The sequence below is a fragment of the Drosophila arizonae genome, chromosome X (genome assembly GCF_054131065.1).
Source record: "Drosophila arizonae isolate 15081-1271.41 chromosome X, UAZ_ARI_1.0, whole genome shotgun sequence".
Classification (NCBI taxonomy): Eukaryota; Metazoa; Arthropoda; class Insecta; order Diptera; family Drosophilidae; genus Drosophila; species Drosophila arizonae.
In genome coordinates, this window is record NC_142927.1 from 19,848,475 (window position 1) to 19,857,728 (window position 9,254).

General features: G+C 46.2%; 2 protein-coding genes across 3 annotated transcripts; both read left to right on the top strand.

The window, feature by feature from the left end:
• Positions 1-23: 23 nt before the first annotated feature.
• LOC108619947 (cohesin subunit SA-2-like) lies at positions 24-5,364 on the top strand. Of its 2 annotated transcripts, none has more exons than XM_089473364.1 (7): positions 24-1,021; positions 1,080-1,200; positions 1,297-1,470; positions 2,476-2,668; positions 2,729-4,233; positions 4,304-4,606; positions 4,678-5,364. In XM_089473364.1, the coding sequence occupies exons 1-7, from the start codon at positions 951-953 to the stop codon at positions 5,170-5,172; spliced, it is 2,862 nt and encodes a 953-aa protein (XP_089329490.1). In that variant the 5' UTR covers positions 24-950; the 3' UTR covers positions 5,173-5,364. The 2 variants fall into 2 exon arrangements, with proteins under 2 accessions (XP_089329490.1, XP_017872276.1); XM_018016787.2 differs by having other exon boundaries at positions 29-1,021; positions 2,470-2,668.
• A 1,879-nt stretch (positions 5,365-7,243) lies between these two features.
• On the top strand, positions 7,244-8,622 carry LOC108619951 (uncharacterized). Its single transcript, XM_089473365.1, has 2 exons — positions 7,244-7,310; positions 7,478-8,622. The coding sequence occupies exon 2, from the start codon at positions 7,512-7,514 to the stop codon at positions 8,235-8,237; it is 726 nt and encodes a 241-aa protein (XP_089329491.1). The 5' UTR covers positions 7,244-7,310; positions 7,478-7,511; the 3' UTR covers positions 8,238-8,622.
• Positions 8,623-9,254: the final 632 nt, after the last annotated feature.

The window sequence follows — 9,254 nt, forward strand, 5'->3', positions numbered from 1 at the left end:
AAGGGGAGACAAAAAGAAAAAGAAAAAGAATAAGAAAAATGTTACAACTTCTTTCTAACTTACCGACAAAATGCACGCACAATATTTCAGCAATTCAACAATTTCACACCGCGTTAATAAATTGAACTTCGAAAATCAACACAAATTAAACGAAATGAAAAATTTGCAACTCCAAACAATAAAAAAATGAAAAAATAAGGAAAATAAAGCGACTTCACTCCGAGGGATATGCACTCTTCGACGACTCGAAGCAAAGACAGAGGTTTGCCAATTCTACTCGATGCCTCGCTTGACAGTTAAGAGTGACAATAAGTACATTTCATGCACTCGTGACTCACCCGGAAAGTGCTCCAAAATATCTTCACATTAAGAGTTACCGATGATCTATTCACGCGCAGAGCTTAATCGGCCAGACAGTCGGAAAGTAAATCAAATAATAGTAACGGATGCACGTACCTAAACAATTTTATCGCAATTTGAAGAAAAATTTATGGTTTGAACTTTTTTTTTTTATTATTTTTGCTTTTTATTTTATTTATTTTTTTTTTTTTAATTTTTTTATGTCATGTGTTCGATATGATATTTTAACTAAAAGTGAATTTCTAGCTCCGTTTGCCCCAAATTACTCTCGAAATCGCTTCAAGCCCTACTACGATATTTTTTTTTTCCAATCGTAATCGGAAATCCATTTATTGGTAATTTATAGATACAATAGGCATTGAGCTATCGTTTAGCTGAAAAGCTCAACCGTTGGCAGCTACTCGTTCTCGCTGCGCATCGCATAGTAACGAGTAACGAGTAACGATATTCGCCCATCTCTAGCCTATCTAGAGATGGCAACGCTCTCTTTCTTTCCGCTCGCTTAACTCGCACGTGCTTGGTGTGGCTGAAATTGAATTTGATTTTAATCATTAAATTTAATTATTTCAAGTAAAACTTTGATCGAAAACATGAATAATCATGGTAAAAAGGTTGATAAACCTTGCGAGGTCCTAGAGGACGAAGAGGATGTTTTGGAAAGGTAAATTGCAAACTAATTATGCAAAGTCTCTGTCAAAACTCTGTGCTTTTGTCGGCAGCTCCGAAAGAGGCAGCAAGAAGCTCAGGAATCTAGAATGTGAATCCGACATGTCGTCCACTGATGACGAGATGGAGAATGGCCTGCTGCAACTACTGCGCAAAAGATCGAAGAGCCCGGAGGTACGCAATGAACATAACCACAAATGCAGTCACAACTCGCTGCTCGGTTTAATTGCTGAACATAATTTGTATTTCTTACTCGTTGCTTTTTCTTAGGACATTTGCAACGAATTCGTCCAGCTGTCTGTATCCAAGCCCGAGGCAGCGCTTGTCAAGTTCATGGAGTTCGTCTTGGAGGCTAGCGAGAGAGACTTTATAATACCCGAGGTGAAAAGAAAGCCATTCAAGACTGGCATCTTCGTTAACACGGGCAATGCTAAGATGGAGCATGTAAGTAGATCAAGAATGTGACTGAATAGACATGGTATATGAAAGGCCCGAAATTAATTTCAATAAGAGTTTCAGTTCAGATCAAAGAAACCCTAAACTGAGCGCAAAGAATATATTAAAAATCTATTTAGACTTTAGTCAATATATAGTCAATCCATATGATATATCTGAAGACATCGAAAAAGTACTTTCATATGATCAAGAATTCAGCTATAGCCGCTGCTCATGCGCAGCTCGCACTCCTTTAACATGGACTACACTCAAACTTATCTAGATTCTTCAATTAGAGTTTGTATTAAATATAATTTAAAGAGTTAGAGTTAGTTTCTTTATACCTGTATTTTGAAGTTTCCAATTAGAGGATTCAGCTATAGCTGCTGCTCATGCGCAGCTCGCACTTTAGAATAAATGTGGAGAGCTATATACGAAATTTCCTAGATTCTAGAATGAATCTTTGCATTAAATATAATTTAAATGCCTTTATTTTAACTTTTCCTATTAGAGGATTCAGGTTTATCTGCTGCGCATGCGCAGCTCGCACTCCGTTAGGCTCATTTAAACTTATCTAGATTCTAGAATGAATCTTTGTGTTAGGTAATTTGTTCATGCCTGTGTTTTAAATCCTCCAATCCGAGGATTCAGCTATATACGCTGCGCATGCGCAGCTCGCACTTCTTCAGAATAAATGTGGAGAACTATACGGGAAATTTCCTAGATTCTAGAATGAATCTTTGCATTAAATATAATTTAAATGCCTTTATTTTAACTTTTCCTATTAGAGGATTCAGGTTTATCTGCTGCGCATGCGCAGCTCGCACACCGTTATCTAGATTCTAGAATGAATCTTTGTATTAGTTAATTTGTTCATGCCTGTATTTTGAGTTCTCCAATTCGAGGATTCAGCTATATCTGCTGCGCATGCGCAGCTCGCACTACTTTAATATAATAATAATATAACCATAATAATATCATTTGCATATTGAAACTGTCAATTTGAAGATGCAGCGCTTTCCGCTGGTGGTGCGCTCTTCGCGCTGCTGTGGCATGGACGCTTCGAGCTTCTTGGATCAGCTGATGCACACTCTCATCAGCACGTCTGTGATTCTGCAGAGTTCGTTCCTGCGGGACATGAGTAGCTTTCTGACTGTCGCCTCCGGTTCGGACGTGCTGCCCTTGCGGCGCACGAGCACCCTCGTCGGTAAGGGCTCTCGGTGCGGTGGGTTGTTCTATCTGAGGCTATAGCCGCGTTTACTTGCAGCATTGAAGATGATGACCGCGCTGAACGACATGATAGTGCTGCAGGACGATCGTCTGCACGCACTCTGGCTGAATCTGTTCGGGGGGGTGTTCCTCAAGCGCATACGCGATGTCGCAGATGACATCCGATCGTTGTGCGTGGCCGAGTGCGGCGTGTGGCTGAACAAGTTTCCGCAGAGCTACATCAGTCGCACGCGCTTACTGCATCTGTTCGAGGCGTTTGAGGATTGCTCCACGAAGGTGTGGGAGGCCAGCCTGTACTCGATTGTTAGGCTGGAGAAGAAGCCGAAGCTGCGTGCGGGCTGCCTTCAGCTGGGCTACAAGTTCCGGATGAGCCTGCTGAGCCTCAGTCTGGGCTCCGACGCTACCCTGTCCGAAATGGCGATTCAGCTGCTCGTGACCTTTCAACGGGTCATGCCGGAGGTGATCGACGATGAAATGGTCGAGATAATCGAGCAGATGGCCTTTGCCATAGACCGAAGCGTGGCTCAGGCGGCGGCCCAGCTGCTGCACGTTCGATTCAATGAGAGGCCCACCGCAACCTCTCGCATGCTTGCGCTGGCTAGGCTCTTCATCAAGTTCTTCGGGCACGAGCGTATCCCCTACCTGATCGACGCCTTCTACGGCGTCAGCGACAGTTTGCTCGACTGGTCCACGATGGTGGAGATGCTGCTGAGCCCAGAGAACCTGACGTACCAGGAGGTCACCGTCATCATTGAGATCATGGCCCGTAGTGTCAGACAAGCAGTGACCGGGGAGTTGCCGCCTGGTCGAGAGACCGCCACCTTGAAGAATCTGCCCCTGGTCGAAGCGGACGAGCAGGTAGCTACCATCATATTGCCGGTCCTGACAACTCTGCTGCGCCAGTACCGCATGGAGCCCTTGCAAATGAAGTTCCTGTTGGACCTGCCGCTGCACATGAACTGCTCGAACGCGCAGGCCGAGGAGTTGCTCAATCAGATCAAGTTGCTTATTTTGAAGCACACCGACTTAGAGGTGATGCAGCACTGTGCCGAGACGCTGCTCCATCTGTTCCCGAAGTACGAGGAGGTCTCCGTCAACATCCGCAAGGAGCTGATGGAGCGAGCTGCGATCAGCTACTTGGAAGCGGACAGCGCCTGGCGGCTCTCAGTCAAGAAAATGCAAAAGTCGCGCCTCAACGTGTGCAGCAAGCGTCTGCTCATCGCGCTGCGTGTCGTCTCGGCGGTCTACGAGTGCTTCAATCTGTGCGAATTCCAGGTGAAGAACTCCGTGCAGGTGAGTCTGAAGCGGGCCGTCAAAGGTAATGACGTGCCGGAGGCGACGTTCAGCGATGAGGCGGTGGGTCTTTGCCTAGAAATATGCTACGTAGCCGTCTGCTGGGATCTGAAGCGTATCCAGGAGGCGGCCAGTGCCGACAACCAGGTGGATGACGAATGCCTGGCCCTGGCCGAGCAGCTGGACATCTTTTTCCTGGCCGCTTTGCACATCATCGAGCATTCCAGCGAGGAGAAAATCCGCTGTCAGGTGAGTACTCATTTCCTTTGTGCTGCGCAGCCAACAGACTCCTCCTTCTCCTCCTACTCCTCCTCTCTAGGCCTTCGTCTCCATGTGTGATCTGCTGGTGCTGTTCTCGGACAATCTGCCCCACAGCGGCAACCCTGCCCTGTGCTCGCTGCAGTACAAGCCGTCCGTCCATGAGCTGAGGACCCTGGAAGACTTTGCGATCCGCTACGCCTTCAGTGAGGCCGCGGAAGCCGAGCTGACCAGTGCGAAAGAAAGCGATCTGACCGTGCTGCTGCACAGCAAACGCCGTGTCCTGGCCGGCTTCTGCAAGTTGTGCTTCAACAGCGTTGTGCCCATGCTGCGTACCGCCAGTGTACTCCAGTACTATGAGGAGGTGAGCTCGCCGTGCTGGCCTATCCGGCCTGTCATTCATGCGCACATATTCCTGAACATTTCTCCTTGCAGTTCCATCCGTTCTACGCGGATCTTCTGCTTTCCACCATGGAGCGTTGCATGTTCATCAACTTAACTGAGTTCGGCATGACGCTGATGCAGAGCCTCCTGCTGATGTATAAGCGCATCCTGGCTGATTATGACAGCACCGTCAAGGCAGGCAACTCCCTTCAGTTTGGCAAGCTGCTCAGCATGACCAGAAAGTTCGGTCATCTGCTCAGCAGCGATGTCGTCAAGACCCGCCCGGCTGTGCTCATTTTGCACCGTGCCGGCATACGCTACGCCACGGACGGTGCCGTCGACGACTCGAAAGCGCCCGAGAATCTGCTCTACCTGAAGGTCCTACGCCAGCTCGTGCCCCTATTGCTGGACGAAGACATTAGGGAGCTGGCCAGAGATCTGGACAGCACCATCAAAGGCGAACAGCCGAGCACCTGCCCCGAGTGGGAGCCACTGCACTTCTATCGCAAATCCCTGGTAGATGAGCACGCTCGGAACCGCTACTAACGCCGCCAACTATCGTCGCCTTAACACAACAAATTGCATGAAGCAAATTCACATCATTTAATCAAACAAACTTTATATCCACATACTATGTATTATCGATATCCTACGTGCTCTCTGCTGAAGTTTCTGAGCACTATCTGAAATATTGAAGGAATCTTTATATCTTTTATATACATTTAAACGAAACTTGAATTGACTTTTGTTATGCATTTCTTGGCTTCAATTGGAGAGTTTATATTCCCAAACTTTTTTATAGATAAAACTTGGGAATGGTTTTACCCTCAGCTGGAGTTACTTGTATGCATATACATGTGTATATAGTATCCGAAGCGGGACTTAATGCTATTATGAGTTTTTGACCTCTGTCTATATAGTTAGGGCTCCTAGTTTTTGTTTTCCATGGCCAAGCTCTTTGCTTCTGCTCTTGCCAATTCAGTTGCCTGCTCGGACCTCTGCTTAGGAATTCTTCTGCCTGAAACTGGACTATAGCAGCTCATGAAATTGCTCCAGCTTTAAGCGTTAGCCAGCTTCAGCTGAGGGTGTTCCGGCACTCTCTATGAATGCGATCCGAAACTCTTTCTTGTCTTGCGGGCAAACGGGCATTTGAGCTGCTTTTGTGACTCGCTCCGGCTGCTCACCTGGACGTGGTCGCATCGCCCGTTGTTGTGTTCCCGGTGTAATTGTGCGTTGCGGCACGCGAAATTAAACAATACGTGTGGAGTGTGGAGCAGTGGGGCAGGCGCTAGACAATGGGCCAGGGCCTGGAGGTTGGGGCGTGTAGATAATGAAGCGCTCGCTGGCTGGAGGCAACTGGAGGAGTTGGCACTGGCTCCGGGGCTCGTTAAATAACAATGGAATGACAAACGCAGAGCATCAGCGGCGTCTGCCGCGCAGCTCCTTCAGCTGCCGCCTAGCGGCTCTCCGGGGACGCTGCGAGGTGTCGCAAAAGTTTTTGCCTTTAGCGCAGTCAGATTTGTCTTTGCCGGTGAAGGGAGGGGCGGCACGGGCAGGGGCGTCTATTGTTCCCCAAAGTGTTTTTATTTAGGCTGGGCTGGGCTGGGCTGGGCTGGGCTAGGGCGTCCCGTCTTGGAGGCCTTTTCGCTTGCCCTTGGCGCACAGACATTTCGTTTGTTTTATTATCTTTTATTATTATCCGCCCGCTGTCTTTGTCTCGGCTGTTGTCCCTTATGCGTGCACCCAGTGCTTCCCCTCCACTTGCCGCTTGCCGCCTGCCACCCGCCACCCGCCAAATTGGCCGTTAAGATGCTAAAGATGCGGATTTCGGTGATTTAGCAAGTTGGTCGCCAGCCACGCCCGCACTGCCACTGCTGCCTCTGCCCCAGCCTTGGCCATAGTTGTGTACACCTAACGGGTTATTCCGGCCCACCAGAAATTTGCGGCGGAAATCGTGCTAATTTTGCCGCCTGCTGCCAAACAATAGCGCCCCACTTGCCTGCCCCATGTGCCAGATTTGGGGTTAGAGACGAAGGCAATAGGGCTCGAGGCAGCTCGATTAGGGCAACGTAATAATACAAGTATTCATTATATGTAAATACTAATACATTTATTTACTATTATTATTATTTTTATCGATTTCCTATTGAAAATTCGCATTTTCCATATATTGCGCAATTTTGACATTGCGCAATACGGTCACATTGTTTCGTAAATCTGCATAATTGTAGCCAAAATGGCAATTCGACCTCTATTTGTTTTCATATGGCTTAATTATTGGGCCTAAGCCCGAATTCTGCATCGAGTTTAAGGGAATAATGCCCCAAGCTACTCTATGTACGTTAATAATGGAGTCGCCACAAGAAATACCTCATTGAATAAGAAGAAAAATAATGCTGAAAATGTTAATAAAACCAATTCTAATGATCATTCAAGGAGTCAGCAATAATTATAATATTAAATGAATTTCTCATTCTTCCACAGATTTATTTTGTCATTGACGGTGGAATACGGTCACATTCTTTTGTCCTTCCAATAGCAACAATAGTGTTGTCAAATGATCCTAACTCTCCCAACTGTGGCTACCATGACTTGCAGGTACTTGGCAATCCTAAAACTGAATGAGGTCCGACACATTACTCAACTCGTTCAGTTCAGCTTCAGAGCTTGTCGAATAGAGACCTGTAAGTTTTACAAAATTTATTTTTCAATTTCCAATTTTTTTTTTCCATTCTCCATTTTTTTTCCACATTTTTTTTTCATTTTTTTTTCATATTTTTTTTCAATTTTTTTTTTTCATCTTTTTTTATATATATATATTTTTTTTTTTGCACGTGATTTACGCTCGTAGAGTAATTGAAAAAGCGAAAAGAAAGAAAAAGAAAATGGACAACGAGCAGAACCAAGACCGTGCCCCAGAGCCTCCAGCAAAGCGCAAGTGCGTGCGCTCAGAGGAAACTGAGCGCCAGGAGACTTTGGAGCAGATTGCCGTTCTGCGTGCTACCTTTGCTGAAGAGGTAGAGGTGCTGAAGCGTGGCCTGGCCAAAATCTCCATGGAAAAGGCTATGCTGCTGGCCTCCTCGGCCAGGGTGGAGGCCATGATCAATCAGATTAACACCATCACGCCCAGCTTAACCAAGAGCGTTGATCTATTGATTCAGCAGAGTCAGCTGATTAGCGCCCAGGTAGGCCAAGGCATTCGTCCGCTAAGCGGCGGTACCATTGCTAAAATGGTAATGCTTCAGGTGCAGCTAGCCAGAAAGGAGCAGCTGGTGCAGGAGTTGCGCGACAAGCTAGAGATGCATGCTGCCACCATAAATCGGCTGCAGGAGGCCTTCACCAGGGACACTGAGAAGGAGATAAATACTCGTCGCGAAATGGAGCGCACCGTGGATGCAATGCTGCGCTCCATTGACGCCAATATGACTTGTGCGATCTGTCTCTCGGAGTGGAGCAAGCTCGGCGAGCATCCCGTCGTCTCGCTGCCTTGCGCCCATATCTTTGGCGAAGAGTGCGCCTACGCCAGTCTGAAGGCCTATCAGCACTGCCCAATGTGCCGCAACCCGTGCACAACTGCCGACATCAAGCGCGTCTACATGGAGGCCGAATAGGCCCACTCGCACACCCACTCATTGAAAGCAACACCCCATCAAGCAACTATGAACACTCGAGTTTATAATGTATTTCATTTCAGACAAGCCAGACAACAAAATCATTGTATAACACTTGCGTGTGACACGCGTGTGGCTTAGACAAGCAGCTAAACAAACAGAAAATCAGAAGACAAAAAATTAACATACACACACACAAGAATCAGCACACATACAGAAAAAAGAAAAACTTTCAAGTCTAAGTCACACACGCGCTCACACGCAAAAAATCAGCACATAAAACACCAAAATCTAACTCACATACGCAAAAAATCAGCGCACATACACATACACATCAGCACAACGAACATATGTAACTAATAAAGAAATGAAAACATTCTAGAAATTCTTGTCTTCACCATTGCAAACTTTCAGCAAATTTCAACATATGCATACATACATATATGTGTACACGTGTAACTACGTACATACATATGTACATATTGGCAGCTGCAGCTGCAGACACAGCTGCGCCAACTTGGCAAAATCTATTTTTAGATTTCTGCCGTTGTCGATTTTTGTCTTCTGCTTTCTAGTTGTTCGTCTCTGCTGCCATCTTGTCTTTCCAGAAGTCTCTTAGAAGTGAGTGAGAAGAGAGAAGTGCAAACTGTAATAAAATAACTGGCATATTAAATTATACAAACTGCACTACGCCAGAAATAGAGCTAAAATTAATATTCTCTTTCATTTTTTAAGGAGCTAAAATATTCAAATTGGAATTCAAATATCAATTAGAAGTGTTCATGTCTTGGCTGCAAATGGTGACGATCTGAGCTAAGCATGCGAGCGCTCTGGCTAAAGCGAAGACACACACCTTGTGCAAGTGAAAGTGGGAACGGTGAATGCAATATGCTTAGCAAATATACAAACCAAGTCCTAAACAACGTTTCGTTTCCACACACCTTTCCCAAGTGCGAATACAAAACACTTAACCCCAAGCTTAGCAAGTACAAAAACCAGCTACTGTAGCTTATTAAA

Excerpts from the sequence above, each read along its gene's own strand:
- LOC108619947 (XM_018016787.2), top strand. The coding sequence starts at position 951 with ATGAATAATCATGGTAAAAAGGTTGATAAACCTTGCGAGGTCCTAGAG. Across the intron at positions 1,201-1,296 it reads AAAGATCGAAGAGCCCGGAG|GACATTTGCAACGAATTCGT; the intron begins GTACGCAATGAA and ends GCTTTTTCTTAG. Across the intron at positions 4,234-4,303 it reads AGGAGAAAATCCGCTGTCAG|GCCTTCGTCTCCATGTGTGA; the intron begins GTGAGTACTCAT and ends CCTCCTCTCTAG.
- LOC108619951 (XM_089473365.1), top strand. The coding sequence starts at position 7,512 with ATGGACAACGAGCAGAACCAAGACCGTGCCCCAGAGCCTCCAGCAAAG.